At 38.5% G+C, this 24,491-nt stretch overlaps 1 protein-coding gene across 1 annotated transcript; it reads right to left on the bottom strand.

Moving 5' to 3' along the window:
* Positions 1-240: 240 nt before the first annotated feature.
* Positions 241-11,770, bottom strand: LOC136263603 (neurogenic locus notch homolog protein 1-like). The gene is made up of 7 exons (XM_066058228.1): positions 7,937-11,770; positions 7,214-7,458; positions 3,073-3,140; positions 2,512-3,020; positions 2,061-2,290; positions 939-1,137; positions 241-464 (listed from the first exon to the last, which is right to left on the bottom strand). Exons 1-7 carry the CDS (start codon positions 11,768-11,770, stop codon positions 393-395), a joined length of 5,157 nt encoding a protein of 1,718 aa, XP_065914300.1. The 3' UTR covers positions 241-392.
* Between the last annotated feature and the right edge of the window lie 12,721 nt (positions 11,771-24,491).

Here is a 24,491-nt window from a genome sequence, read left to right as displayed (position 1 = left end):
AACAGAACTCTTAACATGATGCTCAACATGCAGCAATGTTTGGTTTGCAGTGAGACCAGTACATCAGTGGTATTTTGTGGGATACCACACACAGTTCAACAGTCATCATTTTTTGCTATTTGGCTTCGATTGTTCCTCTCCAACAGAAGGATTAAAGCCATATATGTATATGAAGGTTTTACTGTTTCTGGTTTCCATTTCCACCATTTCCAATTGCCCCACACATTCTCTATAAACACGTCTGTACACAATACATTACACTGATAATAAATATACAAATAAATACAGTAAAATGCTTTTGGCCTAAAATTAATATTTATATTATACTTGTGTTAGTGTGTATCAGCCAAAGAGTCATGTCATTAGTGTTAATTATTTGATTTATGGGCAGGTTAAGTGGTAGGGAACACTTCAGCATACAAGTCACCATAAGTCATGGTACATGGTCCAGTATCATCTAACACCTGTTGTATGAGATGACATCATATGATGTCACAACAAGGGTTCCACCGATACAGAAAAATACCTACCGATCCAATACCGATACCTAGCAATAAATTTTCACAGATACAGATACCGATACCGATAATTGCCATACAATTTACACACCTCTCAAGTTAGTTATTTTATTGTGCAGTGACTGTTCTATTAGAATATTTCGATCTTTTTCATGCAAACATAGTAAGTAACAGTTGCTCAATGTTTAACAAAGCAATTTCTGAATAATACTCAACACTATTTCCAACTTTTTATACCTCACGTTTTGCTAGCATAGCATTTATGATGATAGTTATGATTATGATGATTGGCACGAGTGGTTATTAATCAGATATCGGAATACCTAAATACCGATACTGAAAGCCCAATATCGGCTCCGATATGATACCGATCATATTATCGGTGGAACACTAGTCACAACAAATAACAGTAGTGGTTACCTCTACTCCAGCACACATGGCAAAGCACCTATTAGTATAGGTCTGTCCATCTCCTCCACACACAGGCTGGTACACATCAGGACAGTCACAATATGAGTTACAGTGTCCAATAATGTCTGATATTGCAAAGGCCATGCTAGCTGTTGGTAACACAACATCTTGTTCTACTGCTGGGATACATGCTGCACTAGAGCCACACCTGTGGAGGAATGTGATAAGTGTACACAATTGTATAGCTGTGGTTAGCTGGTCACGTGTGTGGTGTGTGGTAGCTTTGTGTACAGATATAACGTATGGAGTGGCTTGCATACACATATCACTAGATTTATTATCTGACACATGATAGTGAAACCAGTATATATAGACAATTCAACCTTCCCACCCCGATAAATATATCTGCCAGTCTCATAAGAGACTGGCAAAACTTGCTGGCTTAATGACAACTTTTACACATCTCACATTGATTTATATGAAAAATGGTGTACAAGTCTGTGCACTACCCTGGGAGCTGATTTACTGCTTATCTAGTCTACACTGCATACATTCACTTTGCAGTTTTCTGACTATATATATGGTTAGTGGCAAACAGTATCACAATACAGTCCAATCATGATGTCTCCATACTTTTTTCATTTGCAAAGCTGGTGTTGTTCACATGCCCAAGACTGAAACCTTGTGATTACCATGCCAGTATTCCTACGTGTGTTTAGGTGTGCATGTGTGTGTTGTGTGTTGTGTGTGTGCATGTGCATCACTGCTATTGTGATATTTAAGCTCACCCAGGATTTCGCCTATAGTACCCTCCTACGTTCGACTTTCAAAGGTGTGCGTATGAGGCAGCACATACACATAAGCATAGATGGCTCAAAGTTTTAATGACTGGTTTCTAACTTTCCAACAATAGCTAATAAAGATAAAGCTTGGGGCATCATATATCTATACTGACTGGTGAATGCAGTGACTGTTGTAATAGTGCTTATTACAGAACTGATGTTCTATGATCTGCTTTAAATTGCTTAGTTGTGTATGATCTGAATACAACACTTGGTGGATAGGACAATACCTCATGTGTTTATTGTACATTGTACATAATTTTACTGTACATATAATAACTGTACTAACCTGAAGTCAGTGTTATCTCCCAGTTGACACTCTAGACCAGCTACACTGTAGTTAGTACAATAGTTGACCATACCAATTGTAGTAGAGGTGGTGATCCCAAACATGTCATTGTGCATCTTGGATATCTCGTCATGTGACAACACTGTGTCCTGAGCTACCAAGTATCTGATTATTCCATCAAAGCGAAACCTCCTTGTCCCTGGACGGCCTCCAACATAGAGTGTGTTATACTGCAAAAATTACATGCAAATCATCAATGATGGCACTTTACACACTGGTAGGCTTATAAAAATAGCAGCAGTGTGTATATCTACAGTGTTAGAATTTGGTACTTAACATTAGTATATAGTCAGTGTTATGAAGTGTTGGGCAATTTTTGACTAATTTTTATACATAATGATTTGGCGTGGTAAAGTATGTATGGTATGTTACTATGAGGTCATCAACTTACTCCAGGATTAAACTCAGGTCGTCCTATCAGTGACTTGCTGCGCTCCACAGCACCATCAATGTACAGTACACATCTGTTGTTAACACTGTCCACTACTACAGCAATGGATTGGAATGTAGAGTTGTCCAGTAGTACATCATCAAATATGATGATGTCACGTGATCCACCAACTGTACGGTATGGTACCCAAACTTGTTGTTTAGTGGAACGTAGGTACAACCCAAAATCTCTAAACTGATCATTGACACCTTTAGCAACCACATATCCATCATTGTCAGCAGTTTGTTGTACTATAGCAAATATGGTGATATCTGTCATCACCTCAGGGTGATCATCAGCTGGCTTATGGATTATTACTGATCCATTAAAAGATGTGTCCCTGCTGACTAGTATGATCATGGCTCCAGCTGGCTGTTCATCATTCCGTGGAAAATAGTTACTGGGGTAGGCAGGATATTCCCTGACCCCACAAAACTGGTTGGACAAGCAGTCATCATCAGTTTCACAAGCTACACAATTACCATGTTACTAATACACTTGATGTATCTGATGGTGACTCACTATCTTGTGCTGGTTGACACTGATACTCATCATTGATGTCAGGTAAACAGGCTGACTGTGGGTTACACCTAGTGTGACAGCATATTATGCGTATTACATTACAATTGTTATATGTGAGCATGCAACTGTTGGTCAAGCTTTTGCGAAGAACATGTATACATATTGTGTGAGCTGCTGTTTTATTTTTAGGTAGCTTGGTGCCAATCATCTGTACTTAAACCCCCTTACCGCCAAATTTGTAGAGGCTCCAATCTACTGCTTCTAAACCATTATAACTTACACACCATACCATATAATCCTATAAAACTATATATCAAATTACTCGCCATAGAACAAAGAATTCAACTATTGAGTTGCTGTTTACACAAGAGCAACCACAAAGCCATGATATAACTTTAAAGTACAACAATTGATCTAAGTGAAACCAAACGTGAAATTTCACAACTTTACAGGCTATCACTGTTTACAATCATACAGTACAGTAGTACTGTATATTAGGGATCATGGAGATTTGGGTTTTTCTGGCCAAAAAATCACCCAAAACCAGCTTCACAATACCATCCTGGTACCTTGGTAGTATTGGCTAGGTAAAACCAAGCCCAAAAGTGCCTTCAGTGCAATCTTAAAGGCTTCCAATCAATTGTTGCAAAACTAAAAAAACATTCAATGGAATTTTTTACTGACTAACTGCCTGCCTGCCTGATGCCTTCCGGCAAGCATAACTCGATAACGGCTAAGGCCATGGGCTTGATTTTTTCACTGTTAGACATCGCTTCGTCCCAAGATGTGCCTTTGGGCATACCACAGTATGCACAACACACGCATCATGGACTTACCTTGTCCTCCTTTGTGTCCCACTTCTTTTTGCTAACACAGCCCAAAGTGTTGATTCACTGTTCTTATTTTGTAATGCTGTGTAATGGGCTGAACCTAGCTGAAAGTGAAGCGTAATGTACTTTTGAGGCAGTAACTGATAGTTAGGAGCACAAATTGCTGTATTTTTGTGGTGACTGGATTGATTGCAGAGGCAGTTTTTCTACTTTTTGTGTTTGTAGTGTTGTGTAATGGGCTGAACATAGCTGAAAGCAAAGTGTAATGGCCACTGCACTTTCGAAGCAGTATTTGATAGTTGGGGTGCACGTTCAGACGAAAACATTAATTCTGATGCCATCCTTCCTTTTGATGCAGCATGCGTGGGTTCACCAGTCATAATAATGTTACAAAAAAGTTAACAAACAAGTTTAAGGAAAAATTAGGAATTTTAAGTTTGATTAGGAATCATAGAAAAGTAGGGAAACAAGGGAGGTCACCTACACCTGCAGATAATTATACTAGTGAACATATAATCCCTAATTCAGTCTTGGTCTTGGGTATAGACTGAATTAGGGATTAAATGTTGACTAGTATATCTGCAGGCGTAGGTGACCTCCCTTGTTTTGCTACTTTTTTCTACTTTTGTATACCTCGAAAAAGTGACCTCAAGCCTGTAAGCGCATGTGCACTTGCTCAAATGCTGGAAAACTAGAGTTAGAGATAATCGCTTCAACTGTAAACAGGTTAGTGATGTTTATTGTATTACAAGGTTAAGGAATTTTAAGTTTGATTAGAGATCATAGCAACACACCACTCCAACCTATACAATCCCTCTCCTTACTGTTTCTCTACTATTATCACTTCAAAGAATCGTCTATAATGCTTGTTATTGGCATTCTGAAAGTACATGATTACATCACCTAACTGCGCAATAGTGCATGAGAGACAATTATCCCTGTTCCCGTTCACTCAAGGGCATGCCCGCTATAACAGTTTAACTTGTGGATTAGTATACTGTAATTGGCTTTATTTTCATGATAAGAATTTTCATACAACTATTTTTTTGTATGATTTATGTTACTCTGGACTGCTCTATCAGAGTATTTCAAGCTTATGTAAAAACTTTCGCACAACAAATTGTCATACAAGTCTTGCATACGAATTATTTTACAGCAAAAAAAAAAAAAAATTATGGTAGATAATTACATGCATTTGAGTACAATTTCAACTGTTATGAGTCCATAATTGCATGAAAATATTTATGATTGTCTATTAATCACATAGTGACCACTAGCAACCATTACTAAGCAACAAGAATTTGACAATTAAACCATGGCAAAAGACTATTCACACTTAGCAACCATGGCACAAAATGACATTTACCTTAGTAACAGTTACCTAACAACCGTTGCTAAACAACTACACTGATGCTATGCTATTGGCATCTATCACTATGACAACACTAGTCATCAATTTGGTTCCAATAGAATCACACCATACTGTTGGAGTAACAGTGCTATTACAGAAACTACCAGTGCGATTTGGGATTAATTGCACTCCTACTATTGGGACTAAATGTATGGCAAACTAAATCACTATGTGATAATTGGAAAGCTGTATGGCTATATGATCATAATTTATTGTCTTAAAATTTCACAGAATAACATTCTTGGCTGCAGCTGTAGTTGAGATATTTCTACTGTGGCTATGTTATAGGTTTGACTCAATTGACTCACATATCAGCACTGAAAATTTCATACTGAATATAAACTAGTATGTTAAAAATTATTAATTTAAAAAATGAAGTAGGGGATCCAAGTAATAAAAAGTAGTGAAACAAGAGATGAATGATAGTATTATCTCAGTGGGTTACATCGGCATGTTAAAATGATTTTGTTTAACTTAATTTTTAATTTACTAGTTTATTTCGTTTTTTGTTATAGCATACAGTTATACATGCATCACTGTTCCATTAGGGTGACTGCTGTATTAGAGTATCTCAAGTCAGCCTTTCACCTAACGGGGGTGTGGCATATTTTCATTGTGCTATTATTATGAATACAGCTAGACCAATAATGATGGGGTGTGTCATCATCATGGTTGAGTAAATAGATTGTTAAGAGGTGTGGTCTCAGGCAGTGCTTGATCATTACTAATCAACCCCAAATCACATTAATAGGTGTCCTATCGTGAAGTTACAGGTATCTACTGAGGGTAAGCACTTAAATAGGTTTGCAGTCTCTTACTATGCTGCTCAAGGAAAGTGTTAACACCTCAATATGGCTCCATTGCCAGAAGAAGGAAGAAGACCAGAAGATGAAAGGAAAGACAGGGTGCAGATACACACTTGTCAGAACCCCAAAAGGCACATCCCACTGGTGACCCAATTTTGGAAAACCATCCTTTTCTGCACATGCAAAACTTGCAATTGAAAATTTCAGCATTTAAAAAACAATTATTAGGCACATTTGGATAAAGCAACTATTAAGCCTTCTTTCTGTGAAGTTTTACATCCAAAGCTTCTTTCTGCTAGGAGATATGGATAATTTTATCAGATCATGCAGTGATTTCACAATGTGTGGGACAACAATTATTTACTTACAATTGAGGTGATTTGTTCAGGTAATGGAATGATTAAAACTAAGAATTTGGACAATGATACATGTTATTTAATGACCAGGAACACTTGATTTAACTATCAGAAGTATCTATATATATTTTTAGATAGTAGGAATGGAATTATTTGTGATTTGTCACCATTTGGCAGGCAGGCAGGCAGGCAGGCAGGCAGGCAGGCAGGCAGGCAGGCAGGCAGGCAGGCAGGCAGGCAGGCAGGCAGGCAGGCAGGCAGGCAGGCAGGCAGGCAGGCAGGCAGGCAGGCAGGCAGGCAGGCAGGCAGGCAGGCAGGCAGGCAGGCAGGCAGGCAGGCAGGCAGGCAGGCAGGCAGGCAGGCAGGCAGGCAGGCAGGCAGGCAGGCAGGCAGGCAGGCAGGCAGGCAGGCAGGCAGGCCGGCCGGCCAGGCAGGCAGGCAGGTAGGCAGGTAAAAAAAATCAGTTTTGGTGATTTAAAAAAAATTATATATCCGACTGCTTGTAAGTGTTTTCTTGATTTTTATGCTATATTGGATGGACTGATATTATTCCATAAAGGTGATTTTTTGTCATGCAAGATTTTCTAGGATGCAGAATTTTAGGCAGCATGTATCATTTTTGGAAGATCCCTACTTAAACAGTACTACAGTACTGTTTGATATTTTATGTGTGAAAGCCTAACTGGGTAGTACTTTACTTAAAAGTGCATCATAATTATATTTAATAAGTGCCATTACCTGCTGAGGGTGGAAGCACAGAGACTTGATGGTTCCATTACTGGACGAGGACAAGTGGCATAGTCTGACAGGAATGATGTACAGGTTCCTTGCAAGTTGTAAAGAGCTGAGGAGCACAACACATCAATTTGTGGATCGGTCAGGAGACCTTCAAATGCCGCCACAGATCTGATAGTGCCAGCAAAGCGATACAGTCCTGGTATTCTGCCACCAACAATAAGACGAGCAGGAGTATAAGCACTAACCTGTTAAAACACAACTCAATGCATATACACTTTGGTACAAGGCAGTTAACATAGATTTTACAGTAGGTAATATAGTACCTGAACCTAATTTTTAATATCTTTATCACTTTTCAGAAAACACAGCTTTACGACATACCAGCTATACACTTTATGCCTATGAATTATATTGTCATATCTATATAGAGTAAAACTGACGAACCAAAAAAAGGAGGAGTGAGATAGCTACGAATTTTAATTAGGTATTGATTGATTGATTATGACCTCTAAACAAATCTAATCTCCCTTGCCAGGGGCACACACATACACATCATCCTGTTTAATTTACCTTTAAGCTTGATTAATTTTGGTGACGGGCTTGGTGAATGTTTAGATTTCAACAAGTTCTATACCATTCACATTACTTATTAACTGTAAAACTGACAAACTTATATTTGTGCTAAAATTCTTCAACTAGCATGCTTGTATTATACAGACTTACCCCATATGTAAAGTCAGGTGAGCTAATCTCCCTGAAGCCAGCTGATGTACCATCAATGTACACAGTGAACTGTGTTTGATTGACATTTATTACTAAACAGTGTTCGTTTCCATCAGCAAGTGATGGACTAAACCTGATACGTCTAAATTTCAAATCACCAGTGTTATCAGTGTAATAGAATGTAAGGGTGGTTACTGTTGAGTTACTGTGTATGTATACTGCAAGATTTCTCAACCTATCTGATGTGCCATAGAACAATAAGTATCCATTATTATTAACAGTTTGTGATAGTCTTGCAACAATTGCCAAGTTTGCAGTGAATGTTGGATATCGACTTGGTGATATTGATACATAAGAATTTCCAGTCAGAGTAACTTCTGAAGACAGCAAAGATTTGTGTATGTTATAAGCATCTGTGGGGCAAGTCTTTTGGCAAAAAAATCCACTGTTACAATCTTGATCGATGGTGCAGTCACCTAAAGGTGTGTTGCAGAGTTGTCCAGTAAATCCTGGATCACAGTCACACATGAAGCCATTAAGTTGGTCTCTGCAGGTTCCATTTACACAAGGACCAGACATACACTCATTGATTTCTTGATCACAAAGTTGTCCAGTAAACCCTGGATCACAGTCACACATAAAGCCATTAAGTTGATCTCTGCAAGTTCCATTTACACAAGGATCAGACATACACTCATTGATTTCTTGATCACAAAGTTGTCCAGTAAGCCCTGGATCACAGTCACACATGAAGCCATTAAGTTGATCTCTGCAAGTTCCATTTACACAAGGATCAGACATACATTCATTGATTTCTTGATCACAAAGTTGTCCAGTAAATCCTGGATCACAGTCACACATGAAGCCATTAAGTTGATCTCTGCAAGTTCCATTTACACAAGGACCAGACATACACTCATTGATTTCTTGATCACAAAGTTGTCCAGTAAACCCTGGATCACAGTCGCACATGAAGCCATTTAGTTGATCTCTGCAGGTTCCATTTACACAAGGATCAGACATACACTCATTGACTTCTTGATCACAAAGTTGTCCAGTAAATCCTGGATCACAGTCACACATGAAGCCATTAAGTTGGTCTATGCAGGTTCCATTTACACAAGGATCAGACATACACTCATTGACTTCTTGATCACAAAGTTGTCCAGTAAACCCTGGATCACAGTCACACATGAAGCCATTAAGTTGATCTCTGCAAGTTCCATTTACACAAGGACCAGACATACACTCATTGATTTCTTGATCACAAAGTTGTCCAGTAAACCCTGGATCACAGTTGCACATGAAGCCATTAAGTTGATCTCTGCAAGTTCCATTTACACAAGGATCAGACATACACTCATTGATTTCTTGATCACAAAGTTGTCCAGTAAACCCTGGATCACAGTCGCACATGAAGCCATTAAGTTGATCTCTGCAAGTTCCATTTACACAAGGATCAGACATACACTCATTGATTTCTTGATCACAAAGTTGTCCAGTAAATCCTGGATCACAGTCGCACATGAAGCCATTTAGTTGATCTCTGCAAGTTCCATTTACACAAGGATCAGACATACACTCATTGACTTCTTGATCACAAAGTTGTCCAGTAAACCCTGGATCACAGTCACACATGAAGCCATTAAGTTGATCTCTGCAAGTTCCATTTACACAAGGACCAGACATACACTCATTGATTTCTTGATCACAAAGTTGTCCAGTAAACCCTGGATCACAGTTGCACATGAAGCCATTAAGTTGATCTCTGCAAGTTCCATTTACACAAGGATCAGACATACATTCATTGATTTCTTGATCACAAAGTTGTCCAGTAAATCCTGGATCGCAGTCGCATATGAAGCCATTTAGTTGATCTCTGCATGTTCCATTTACACAAGGATCAGACATACACTCATTGATTTCTTGATCACAAAGTTGTCCAGTAAATCCTAGATCACAGTCACACATGAAGCCATTTAGTTGGTCTCTGCAGGTTCCGTTTACACAAGGATCAGACATACACTCATTGATTTCTTGATCACAAAGTTGTCCAGTAAACCCTGGATCACAGTCACACATGAAGCCATTAAGTTGGTCTATGCAGGTTCCATTTACACAAGGATCAGACATACAATCATTGATTTCTTGATCACAAAGTTGTCCAGTAAATCCTGGATCACAGTCACACATGAAGCCATTAAGTTGGTCTATGCAGGTTCCATTTACACAAGGATCAGACATACAATCATTGATTTCTTGATCACAAAGTTGTCCAGAAAATCCTGGATCACAGTCACACATGAAGCCATTAAGTTGGTCTCTGCAGGTTCCATTTACACAAGGATCAGACATACACTCATTGATTTCTTGATCACAAAGTTGTCCAGTAAATCCTGGATCACAGTCACACATGAAGCCATTAAGTTGGTCTATGCAGGTTCCATTTACACAAGGATCAGACATACACTCATTGATTTCTTGATCACAAAGTTGTCCAGTAAATCCTAGATCACAGTCACACATGAAGCCATTAAGTTGGTCTCTGCAGGTTCCATTTACACAAGGATCAGACATACACTCATTGATTTCTTGATCACAAAGTTGTCCAGTAAATCCTGGATCACAGTCACATCTATAACCACTATTTAGATCCATACAGTCTCCATTTACACAAGGATCACGACTACAGTCATTAATTTCACTTTCACAATTACGTCCAGTAAACCCATCACTACACATACATGAGTAATTACCCATCAATGGAATATTTATACAAGTTCCATTATTCATACACAACACTCCATCACAATAGTCTATTAGTTGTGAACAATTTCTAGAAGTGTAACCAGTTGGACAAGTACATGTGTAGTTATTAGGACCTTCAGTAGTACATGTTCCATTATTCATACAAGGATTATCAGGATCACACTGGTCTATTATTGTCTCACAATCTTCACCAGTAACACCTTCAGGACAATCACAAAAATAACTGGCAAATCCATCTATACAAGTTGCACCATTCTGACATGGAAAAGGTATACAATTATTAAATCTTTCACTGCAGTTCTGTCCAATAAAGTCTTGTCGACAGGTACAATTATAGCCAAGAAACAAATCATTACAAGTTGCTAGATTCTCACAAGGATTTGGATCACATTCATTAGTTTCATCAGTACACACTCTACCCTCATAACCTGGACTACATTGACAGGTAAAGTTGTTAACTTGATCTACGCACGATCCATTTAAACAAGGATCAGGATCACAATCATCAATGTTGACCTCACAATATCTACCCTCATATCCTTGATCACACTGACACATAAAGTCATTGACCAGATCAACACAATTTCCATTAATACAATCAACACCAGTACAATTGTCAATACCATCAACATCACAAACATCTCCAGTCCAAGGACTAATACAGTTACAGGTAAAGGTGTTATTACCATCTATACAACTTCCACCATTCATACAAGTTATGTTAACACAATTATCAATATTAGTCTCACAGTTAATGCCAGTATAACCATCATAACATGAACAGTTATAGAAATCGAAAAAGTCACTACAAATACCATTCACACAAGGTCCTGGTTGGGGTAAGCACTGATTGACTGGATCAACTTCACACAACCTTCCTGTTAGTGGAGGAGGACATGAACATGTAAAGTTGTCAGTTACCTCCATACAATCTCCACCATTCATACAAGGATTAGGATCACAGTATCCAATAAACACTTCACAGTTAGTTCCATTGTACCCAACAGGACACACACAGTCTACACCACAATCAAGAGGTGTGTGTGGTACACATGTGGAGTTCATTACACAATCATCACATGGATCTGTAGTAGAGAAAATGTATGGAGCTAGGATATACGTAAGGGTGTAAATTTTGCAGCTGAACACAACAATAATGATCACAAAGATAACACTTCATATAGTGCAGTCCAAGAAGTCGGCGCGCTACACCGTGAGTATATTAACAGGAAGAAAGAAAACGTGATTTTCACACCTTTGTAGCTCCATGATCCCTTATCCGATTGAAACCAAATTTGCTACAGACGTGCCGGCTAGGTAGGGGAGTCCACATTCCAAATTTGAAGAACATCACTCCAGCCATTTCCGAGATACAAGTTTGTTTTTCTTTCTTTGTTTTTTCTTCTACTTCTTTTGCACACTTCGCAAAATCTGCCATAAAACATGAATGTGTGCTCCAATTGGGCTGAAATTTGGCACACGTAAAGGGCACATTAATGCGAATCTCAGTACCACGTTTAGTGGGAATCCGATTAACATTCACGGAGTTATGACCAATTATTTGCGTAATATAAGGTCGAAGGTCTGTCACGCCCACAGGGTAACCCACTTGAAGGAATGAGCTGAAAATTGCTATGTAGATGGAGTAACTATCGTAGGAGTGCCTTTGTTTGGTTTGAAAGGAATCCAGTTAAACGCCATCGAGATATGACACAAAACCCAACCTGTGTCACAATTACGCGATCGATTTTATGAATAAAAAAATTATTAGTTTTCACGTCTACCAGGCAAACCGCTTAGAGTATTGAGCTAAAAATCGATGTGTAGTTGGAATAATTATCATAGAAAGTCCTTGCAGTGGTACAGAAGAATCGGATTATAAACCACTGAGTTATGATTCCAAAGCCAACTACATGTAGCATATGCGAGATCGAGATACTCTAATAGAACAGTCACCCTAATAGAGCATTCAGCTACATTTGTAACTTACTCCATTATAGAATTATATTACATTGCAAGTTATTCTGTAGGAAGTTCAGCTACAAACAGTTACTCTTATAGACAATTCAGCTACAAGCAGGTCATCCTGTAGAGAGTTCGGCTACAAATATGTCGCTGTAGAGATTCAGAACATGATAAGTCACAGTGAAGAGAGTTCAGCTATAAAAAAGTCACCCTGTAGAGAGTTCAGCTACAACAAGTCACTCTGTAGAGAATTCAGCTACAAGTAAGTCACTCTGTAGAGAGTTCAGCTACAAACAAGGCACTCTGTAGTACAAACAAGTCACTGTGTAGCTAGAGAGTTCTGCAACCAATCAAAAAAAGCCACCATGTAAAGAGTTCAGTTATACAAGCAAGTTATAACTCTATAGAGAGATCAGCTAGAAACAAGTCATCCAGTAGAGAGATCAGCTACAAGACATCACCTTATAGAGGGTTCAGTTACAAAGAAATCACCCTGTAGAGAGTTCAGCTACGAACAGATCACCCTGTAGAGAGTTCAGCTAGAAACAAGTCACCCTGTAGAGAGATCAGCTATATACAAAGAAACCATCCTGTAGAGAGTTCATTTACAAACAGATAACCCTATAGAGAGATCAACTAGAAACAAGTCACCCTGTAAGAGATCAGCTAGAAACAAGTCACCCTGTAGAGAGATCAGCTACAAAGAAACCATCCTGTTCGGCTGCAATCAAGTTACACTATAGAGAGATTAGCTAGAAACAAATTATCTTGTAGAGAGTTCAGTTGCAAACAAATCATCCTGTAGAGAGTTCAGCCACCCTGTAGATAGTTCAACTACAAAGAAACCACCATGTATAGAGTTCAGCTAGAAACAAATTATCCTGTAGAGAGTTCAGCTACAAACAAATCACCCTGCAGCTACAAACAATGAGAGTTTCAGCAACAATTCAGTTATGTAAGAAGTCACCTTATTAACTACTGTAACAGTATGTGATAATCATCATTCAATGTTAAATATACAAATATTTAATCAGACAAAAGCTTTACACACAATTACTTCCTTTGTTCCACAATTCCTGCAGTAAAGAAAAAAAAAACAAGTTAAAAGGAAGCACCAGCCATACGACCAGCTTTGTGGCTTGAAATACAAAAAGAAGTGATATCTAAACCAAAACAGCCAAGCTGTAAAAGGAGTGCGGCCCCCAACTGAAAAAGGCCAGGGTGAAAAAAGATGTGAAATCCAAGGTGGCGGCCAAGAAATGGCTGCGATGGTAGGTTAATGGTAAAAATTTTAATTACGACAATTCAGGTGAATTTAGTGCCAAATCCTGGTGGAGGAGGCAACGCAAATTCGACCTGAATAGTCATAATTAAAATTATTGCCATTAACCTACCATCACAGCCATTTCTTGGCCGCCACCTTGGATTTCACATCTTTTTTCACCCTGGCCTTTTTCAGTTGGGCGCCGCACTCTTTTTTTGCAGCTTGGCTGTTTTGGTTTAGATCATATTATGTGATTTGGGGAGCAATTATTAGAATACAACAACAACATGTGTGAGTACTACTATTACATACCTTGATCCCCCTTAAAACTAATAATTACAAATTTAAAAAAATGCCTGAACATGCATGAAAATGAATGAATGTGCGTATTCTGTTATAGTGATCAATGGGTCTAACAACTCATCCACTTTAAGTGGTAACAAGATGCCTAGACCAGACTGCTGGGGGTTGAGACAGCAGCTGGATGATCATCACAGTAATACTCAAATGTGACTGGGTCTGGGAAAACCAGTCTTATTGCCCATGTCAGAAGATTTGATTTTTCAACAAGAGCACATAATAAATTATCAAATTTCACAATCAAAATCAGCTAGACTTGAGTGGTCTGTTTTTGTTGGCTGCTTTTGCGAAACCCAGTGGTGATCCTCATGTGCGGTGTGGGGCCTTAATGAAGCTGTGGTCAACCTGGGGATGGCTGTATGTGGCTGTACAGCTCTGTGGTATTGAATAAATACCTGTGCTGTAAGTTTCCTTTTATTTAAGCCAGTTTTGAGACATGGATGACCCATAACTTGGCCTAATTCATCTCTACATTTCCTCTTCAATTTTAAAACAGCTTCTTGCCCTCTCCTGCCACCCACCCCTTTGGAACTCACCTGATACAATCAATCTTGGTTTAAAAACTGTCTAAAACTTGGCTGTTGGCTACTTGTACAGTAGATGCTCTGGAATGTAAGGAATTGGTGTAAAATACGTGAAATTTTGGTACAATAGCTTTAACCGTTGGCAAGCTACAACACACTAAATGTTAAAACTGGCAGTTCTTGATACTTTTAAAAAGGCAATAAAACCAATTTACCCACAAATAATGGTGCATTCTACAGTCTTCCAGGTTCAGAGTGTTCACTTCCTAGGTCAGGTCTCAAAAGCAGTCTTAGACTAATGGAGTTTAAAGAATTTAAATGAGGTTAACGATGGAAGCGAACTGTGTGGGCACCCTCCATTCAATTATCAATCTAATACAGTAGTCACGAGTGCAGATTAGTCAGAATCTAAACGCATGTGTGCTTTCATAATTCATTAGTTTATTCTTTTAAACTATGAGTTGCATCTTACAGCTTGTATCGCATATGATGAGCAGTAATTTGTGCTTGTACCATAGAAGATGTGTAGTAATATGTGCTAGTTCTGTGGAAGATGAGCAGTAAGTATTGTGTGCTAGTACTGCGGAAGATGAACGGTAATTGATGTGTGCTTGTACTGTGGAAGATGTGCAGTAAGTATTGTGTGCTAGTACTGCGGAAGATGAATGGTAATTGATGTGTCTTGTACTGTGGAAGATGTGCAGTAAGTATTGTGTGCTAGTACTGCGGAAGATGAACGGTAATTGATGTGTGCTTGTACTGTGGAAGATGTGCAGTAATGTGTACGTGCTTGCATTGCAGAAGTGGTCTCAATCTTCTTCATTCTCATATAGCTGAGAATGTGATAACACAAGGTCCTTAGGATGCCACCCTCTCCCATAGGTCGTTCACCCAAGTTTATGCCTAATTTTCCCCCCAGCGGCTTAAAAAAGTTTTTAGTAGTGTGTGTAGTTTAGTGGCCCTATTCTATTTTGTAAGCTAGGTGGCGGGGCCCTGTGCACTTACCACTACCACCAAAATCAATGATTGGGGTGACCATCAACCATCTGATGTCTCAAGCTAGAATATTCTAAGTAAGGTGAGCGAACAGCATTAATGATACATTCTTTATTGTTCCTCTGTATTCTTAGGTTCAGTGGTTCCTTCAACTCTCTTACTGTCCAGGGTTTAGTCTAACATGGGTCTTAGGTGGGATTGTCCAGAAGAAGTTCTTGGCCAACCTGCAAGTTCCATTCACACATTCACACAAGGATCAATGTGGTTGTTGGTAGACAGAAGAAAAGAGAGGGAGGCATCAATTCTGAGCTCTCACTAGACTCGGTAAATAAATTTTTTCATGATGTTGCACTGACTTCTGATCATCAACCCTCTTCCAAGTTTGTCCCTGATGCTAGTTGTGAATCGACATCATTTCATTTTAGATCAATACAGGCTGAAGCAGTTGAAGTTGTTTTTAAGTAACTTGATATTCGGAAGTCTACTGGTTCCGATGGCTTATCCACTCGATTTTTGAGGGAAATAGCTGTTGATATTGCAGTTCCTCTAACCAAATTGTATAACTTGTCTCTACGCACTGCTACAGTTCCAGAAGAGTGGAAGAGAAGTAATATAATACTTGTCCATAAAAGTGGTCCACAAAATAGTCCATCAAACCTTTGTCCCATATTTGTAGTGTCCATCATTGCTAAGATTCTTGAGAAATTTGTTGCAGCTCAGCTTGAAATGTACTTTGAAACCAATCAATTGTTGATCCCTTACCAGGAGGTTTACTGTCATGGTAGATCCACAGAACAAATACTTCTCTTTGTCACTGATCTTATTGTACATGCTTTAGACGATCACAAAGTTGTGTGCTCAGCTTTCCTTGATCTTAGAAAGGCGTTTGACTCACTTATCATGTACTACTGTTGTAACGTTTAAATAGTATGGGGGTCCATGGAACTGAAATAGCTTGGTTTACTGATTACTTGACCAACCGTTTGCTGAGAGTAATGTCCAAGGGTTCTTTTTCATCATGGATACCTGTTCGTGGAGGTATACCACAGGGAAGTGCCTAAGGGCCACTTTTATTCCTAGTATATGTCAACGATATGCCCTCCCTGATGCACCATGGTAGCCTCTTACAGTTTGCTGATGACACAACTCTAATTTGTTCTGGAGATACTTGTGAAGAAGTTGAGAAGAAGTTATCTCATGACCTTGAGCTCATTTCTAAGTGAATTTTTCAGAGTAAGATGCAGCTTAATGTTAACAAATCAAGTGTGATGTGGTTCTCAGATATCCTCCTGTTATGATTGATGACCAGCCTCTTACAGCTGTCACTCAGCAACGCTATTTAGGAATAATTTTGATTGTTGTCTTCAGTGGAATGCTCAGGTGTCTGAAGTGTGTCACAAGTGCTCTTACTATTTATATCTCATTAGATGCAGTCACAAACATCTACCTGTCTCCCTTCTTAAGGTGCTAATGGAGTCCCTCATTTCATCATGCATGCTCTACCACTGTGGGGACCCCCTCTTCTCAATCACCAAGTTGGCCGCTTACAGCGTACACAGAATAGGGCAGTGTGGGTAGCATTCTTCCTTAAGAAGTTTGATCATGTGTCTGTACCACGTGAACAGCTAGGTTGGCCTAACATATCAGAAGAAATTGAGATCCGTAGCTTGACAGCATTTCATCGTCACTGGTTTAGTCGCCAGTGCCTACAACTGCAACCTCCAATGACATTTGGTCGCACTCACACCTATAACACTCAGTGTAAAACCTATTTTGCTAAGATCATTTACCATTATCTGGCTAGAACACAGCAATATTTTCGACATGGTGCCACTTGTGATGAAATAAGTTACCATTTGAAGTGCCCCACAAGCATGGAGAATTTGTTACTTTAACGAAGAGTAACTATATGACTAATAATAGTTAATTGTGTATTAATTAATTGCGTGTGCCATTTTATTGTGTTGCTTTGTATTTGTCATGTTTTTCAGTTTTGTACTTGTGTGTTTGTATGTGTTAATGTTTCAGTGTCTAACGTGGAAGAACGGATATGCCGAACGTCATGAGTGTAAACAAAAAATCAACCAATCAATCAATCTATTTTACAAAATCCATGCCAAGCAAGTTAAGCAACACAAACTCATGACTGAAGAGGAGTGATATCTTTAGACTCCTGGAATATGAACTCTGGAGAAGAATAAGAACGGTGCAGGCCTGAACTGAATGAGATAGGAATACAGCTTTGAGTGAGCCAAAGATAAACGGAAGCAAACAGGAGTGGTCGATAGGAATTTAGCTTTGAATGAGCCAAACGCAAAAGAAACAAACATAGCTAGCTAGGAAGAAAATTGGCAAGAAGCTACTAGGAGTGATTGAGGGGGAACTGGAACTACCGATGCTGGAACTTAATAACTCCCAAGTAAATTTCTTTAAACTAAAGGCTTGCTAATACCCATTGTTTTCCGTGTGCTGCTATCCATCTGCTGCGCTAATGTACACACAGAACTTCCATCCTGACATGACCAACATGGCAATTTTAATTCAACTTCACTATGGATGCAGAATCTACTCCATGTACACTTGCAGTTTTACTTTTGTTTTACAAATGCATTTATGCATGCATGTGTCTGTGTATAAGCTTGAATATAATACTGTACAATTATTGCTATAGGTGGTGAGCTAAATGGAATACAGATATGGATGGTACAGTGTATTATGACATGTATGGTTAGGTACAACAAAATAATACAGTACTCAACACCTCCATGAAGGGCAGGTGTATTAATCACTCATTTCAACCTACACGAAGGGCAGGTACCGCAGCTAAATGGAAGTGTGTCATACAGTACCTCATCTGATGCTGCATTACCATAGTACACTCATGTTGGGTTGATACAGTACGAAAGCAGTGTATATCAAGTGAGAAGCCTTACCTGTGGCTTTAATGGTCTGAGCTGCATTTTCTACCCGTACTTTTATGTGGGGATCACGATAGTTGTTGTCCATCAAGAATTTTGAGGTCAGGCAATGTCCATGTTTAATTTATTATTTTTTGTAAGTGATACAAATAAGTGTTGTATTTAGTTTCATACCCAACTACATAATGCTTTATATCCATGTGATGTCATTCAATGTGGCCTTGCATAATCCTCCATGTCATTGACCCATACATACACAATACAAGTGGTACTTCATAATTATACTGTGCAGTAAATTCTAAAATTTAAACTAGTACAACCAACACTTGTTTGAGTCTTGTTAGAACTAAACAGTAGCTTACCTCTTTTATGTACAGTTACATTAATTGTCTCTGATTGTGTGTCAACACCAGTTGCAAGTGCTACCAACTGAAACTCACAAGTTGTACCATTAGGATTTAATGTTTGATCTGTTACAATAATTACCCATACATCTCCAGTAACTGGATCAATAACATCACTATGTCCCATTCCATTTATAGAAAATGGTTCAAAATCTCCTCCTACACCCTGAAAATCCACCAGAACTAAGAACACATCATTAGGATCCTCAATAAGAAGAAGTGCCTCAAACACAACAGTTCCATTAGGACAGTACACATTAGCATCAAATTCATAATGTGTAGCATTAAATATTGCATAGTAACCTGTAGGGACTAAGAAAGGAAAACCTTATGACATATTTTTAAAAATGGTAATGAATAAGGAGCTTAATATATACTATGTTAATACTTTAGGAAATTAGAAATTATATATTTGAGTAGGAGTCATAGAAATAAAAAATAACAATGGCAATGGAACTGTTAGAAGGGAGGTCATCTATACCTGCAGATATTCTAGACACATTATAACAATTATGAATTGGATACTTTTATGGTCACTGGCTATGGACAAATATTTATTTAGCCAGTCATTTGTTCTATAAATACTAGGAATTCACTCCTACAATGGTATGCTGTAATGAATAATTACATAATTGTGTATTAATCTATATATAAAGCTGAAAAGTCGTTTGTCTGTCTGATCGTCATGCTGCTTACTCACTAAACTCAGCGAGATTCAACACAATTAGTGCTGATAATCATCTCACTACTCTAAGATTATTATCATGAGTTTACGCATGCTTCCGTTCGTTCTCTACAGCATGTAGAAGGCTAAAGTGTAGAGAAAACGTGAACAACATTCCTTTGAAAACCACAGCACAAACTGTTCAAGTGGTAGAACATCTGACTAGTGGGTAGGAAGTCGTGGATTTGAATCCATGTGTTGGAACATTTTTTTCTTTCTAAACAGTACCTTTTTGTACACACCTTTTAAAAACTCACATTTAGCTCATATCTTGACATGCAAAGTACGTATCAATGCAGGATTTTATTGAAATTAAATGCTTATCATCTGGCAACTCGAGTGTTTTTGTAGCAAATCAATACGTGCTTTTATTTGTTTTATATAGGGCGATGAAGGAACTGGTGTAGGGAAGAATCACTGAAAAGTTGAGCAACATTCCTGTGTGAAACCACTGACAAACAACTGTGGTGATTTGTGCACCTTCCTAAACTCCAAGTGATTACAACCAACCTTGGTTCAATCCCCCCTAGGTAATAACTTTTTTTTTCACTTTTGGTACCATTTTGATGCACCTTTTTGTTCTATCTGTTCCTTTATCCACAATCTTTTATGCTCACAATCTTTCAGCACTGGCACATAAGCTGCCTTACATTATATAGCACTTTTGTGGTAGGGCAGGTGAATTGCTAAATGTATTAAAATTTTGTCTATCTGTGTGTTTGTTCGGTGTGTAGGTAAAAGCTTCTTTCACACGCTTAATCTGTATGGCACTTTATTCAGATTTACCTCAATACTACTGCAGAAAATAATTATAAGTAGCTGTTAAGTTGGATGATTGTGCATCTGAAAAATCATATTCTGCCATCCATAATTTACACTGAGAAACTGTGTGGGCTGGCACAACCATTTCACTAACTCTGTTCAAATCCATCATATGTTACTTTAAAGGTCCATAAAGGACATTAAAAGATGTTTAAACACCTAGGGTTTTGTATGGCAAGAGGTGTATGTGTCACTACAACATTAAAACTGAAAGTGCAAGTGCATAGCATAGCATAGAGTAGGAACAAGTTCTGAACCTTTGCTTCCCATGCAGTAACTATAATTGCAAATTGTGTTGGCTTAAGTTCATTTCTTTCTGTTGACAGCAAGGTATTTCTCTTTGTTGACAATAAGGTAAACGTCATGTAGAAACTGAAACTGTGCTACCTATCATATACTGGGTATATAATTGCACAATTGCCTTAGCTTTCCCTGCATGTTCATTATTTCATTATATGTACTTAAAAGATGACAAAAAGAACATGTGCTTTAAAGCACTATCAACATGCAGTAGTCATATAGGGCACTATGTCAGATTAGTTGTTCTGCATTTAAAGCAGGAACTCTTTGTTTCAGTGTTCTATACAGCACATTGAAAGGAAAGACTATTGAGCTACATTCCTGTCAAAACCACAGACAAAGAATTTTGGTGGTTTACAACATTAAAACAGCATAGCATATTAGGGGAAGTAATTCTGAACCTTTGCTTGCCATGCAAGTGTATAATTATAATTGCAATTTGTGTTGGCTTTAAATTATGCACAAGTTCATTTCTTTCTGTTGACAATTTCTCTTTGTTGACAGTAAGGTAAAAGTCATGTAGAAATTGAAACTATGCTATGTGTACACCACCTGTCATGTAGGTATAAAATATACAATTGCCTTAGCTTGCATGTACTTTAACTAACCCTGCATGTCTAATATTTCATTACATGTGTTTAAAAGATGGCATAAGGACCATATACGTAACATGCATGCTACACAGCAATATAGGACACTAACTAATATGTCACATTAATTGTCCTGCATGTACCAATTAATGCTTTTGTTTGTTCTTTACAGCACATTGAAGGCACTGGTAGGGAAGAGCGAATAATTGAGCTACATTCCTGTTAAAACCAGATGTCCTGCACATAGGGCAGGTACCAATGCTCTGATAACTATAAAGTTAAAGTTGTTGTACATAACTTATCCAACAGGTTCTGGACTGTATTTGAACTGTGTATGCTGCTGGACATTTTTCTCAATCAATAATATGCCAGTTTCTTGAAGCTATCATAGTGTTGCTACGTAGGTGATATTCTGCATTTTCTGACAGGTTATGGGCCTAGTCATCACATAAACCAGCTCAGTCAGAAGCCCAGTACTAGTAAGATGAAACTTTGTATCTTTGGACTATGTATCAACCCTACAAGGGTGTCACATAGTAACGTTATAGCAAGCCCTATGCTGTTTCACATGGTAACTCTAATTGACGACTACTCACTCTCAAACATGTATGCGTACATTACCATACATGTATATAAAACACTAGCAAAATCTTTGCATGAGTTCTTCTTGTGATGGAATGTGGTGTATTGTTATCAAGGCACACGGTAGTGTGTCGTGCGACTTAAGAAGCCGGTGCGCCACACTGTGAGTATATTAACAGGAAGAAAACACAATTTTCACACCTTTGTAGCTCCGTGATCCCTTATCTAATTGAAATCAAATTTGCTACAGAAGTGCCGGCTAGGTAGGGGAGTCTACATTCCAAATTTGAAGAAAATCGCTCAAGCCATTTCCAAGATATGAGCGGCCAAAGTTTGGGTTTGCACACTTTACAAAATCTACCATAAAATGTGAACGCGTACTCCAATCGGGCTGAATTTGGCACACTTAAAGGGCTTATTAAGGCGGATCTCAGTACCAACTTTGGTAGGAATACAAAGAACATTCACAGAGTTATGACCGATTATCTCTATAAAATAAGGTCGAAGGTCTGTCACGCCCACAGAGTAAACCCCTTTAAGGAATGAGCTGAAAATTGCTATGTAGATGGAGTAACTATCGTAGGAGTGCCTCTTTGTGGTTTGAAAGGAATCTAGATAAAGGCCATCAAGATATGACACAAAACCCAACCTATGTCACAATTACGCGATCGATTTTTATGAATAAAAAAAAACTATTAGTTTTCATGCCTACCAGGCAAACCGCTTAGAGCAATGAGGTGAAAATCGGTGTGTAGCTGGAATAATCATTATAGAAGGTTCTTGCAGTAGTACAGAAGAATCGGATTACAAACCACTGAGTTATGATTCCAAAGCCAACTACGTGTAGCAAATGCGAGATCGAGATACTCTAATAGAACAGTCACCCTAATAGAGCATTCCGCTACATTTATAACTTACTCCATTATAGATTGCAAGTTATTCTGTAGGGAGTTCAGCTACAAACAGTTACTTTTATACACAATTCAGTTACAAATATATCGCTGTAGAGATTCAGAACATTACAAGTCACAGTGAAGAGAGTTCAGCTATAAACAAGTCATCCTGTAGAGAGTTCAGCTAAAAGAAACTACCCAGTAGAGAGTTCATCTACATAACCAAGTTAGCTACCCTATAGAGATCAGCTACAATGTTCAACTACAAGTAAGCCACTCTGTAAAGAGTTCAGCTCCAAACAAGTTACTCTGTAGCACAAACAAGTCACCGCGTAGAGAGTTTAGCAACCAATCAAAAAACCACCTTGTAAAGAGTTCGGCTATACAAACAAGTTATAACTCTATAGAGAGATCAGCTAGAAACAAGAGAGAGCTCAGCTACAAACTTAATAGATCACACTCCTGAGATTTCAGCTAGAAACAAGTCACCCTGTAGATATATCAGCTAGAAACAAGTCATTCAGTAGAAAGATCAGCTAGAAGACATCACCTTGTAGAGAGTTCAGGTACAAATAAATCACCCTGCAGATAGTTTAGCTACAAAAAAATCACCCTGTAGAGAGATCAGCTAGAAGAAGTCACCTTGTAGAGAGTTTGGTTACAAAGAAACCACTATGTAGAGAGTTCAGCTGCAAACAAGTCAACCTGTAGAGAGATCAGCTAGAAACACATCATCTTGTAGAATATTCAGCTACAAACAAATCACCCTGTAGACAGTTCAGTTAGAAACAGATAACCCTATAGAGAGTTCAGTTAGAAATAAGCCATCCTGTAGAGAAATCAGCTAGAAACAAGTCATCCAGAGATCAGCTAGAAACAAGTCACCATGTAGAGAGATCAGCTAGAAGAAATTATCTTGTAGAGAGTTCACCCATCATGTAGAGAGTTCAGCTGCAAACAAATCACCCTGTAGATAGTTCAGCTACAAACAGATCACCGTGTAGAGAGTTCAGCTAAAAGAAGTCACCTTGTAGAGAGTTCAGCTACAAAGAAACCACCATGTAGAGAGTTCAGCTGCAAACAAATCACCCTGTAGAGAATTCAGCTACAAAGAAATCTCCCTGTAGAAAGATCAGCTAGAAGAAGTCACAATGTAGAGAGTTCAGTTACAAAGAAACCATCATGTAGAAAATTCAGCTACAAACAAGTCACCCTGTAGAGAGATCAGCTAGAAGAAGTTACCTTGTAGACAGTTCAGCTACAAAGAAACCATCATGTGGAGAGTTCAGGTGCAAACAAATCATCCTGTAGAGAGTTCAGCTATGAAAAGATCACCCTGTAGAGAGTTCAACCAGAAGAAGTCACCTTGTAGAGAGTTCAGTTACAAAGAAACCACCATGTAGAGAGTTCAGTTGCAAGCAAATCACCCTGTAGAGAATTCAGC

The sequence above is a fragment of the Dysidea avara genome, chromosome 8 (assembly GCF_963678975.1).
Source record: "Dysidea avara chromosome 8, odDysAvar1.4, whole genome shotgun sequence".
NCBI lineage: Eukaryota > Metazoa > Porifera > Demospongiae > Dictyoceratida > Dysideidae > Dysidea > Dysidea avara.
Note: the sequence above shows the minus strand (reverse complement) of the source record. Positions and strands in the feature narration are given on the sequence as shown.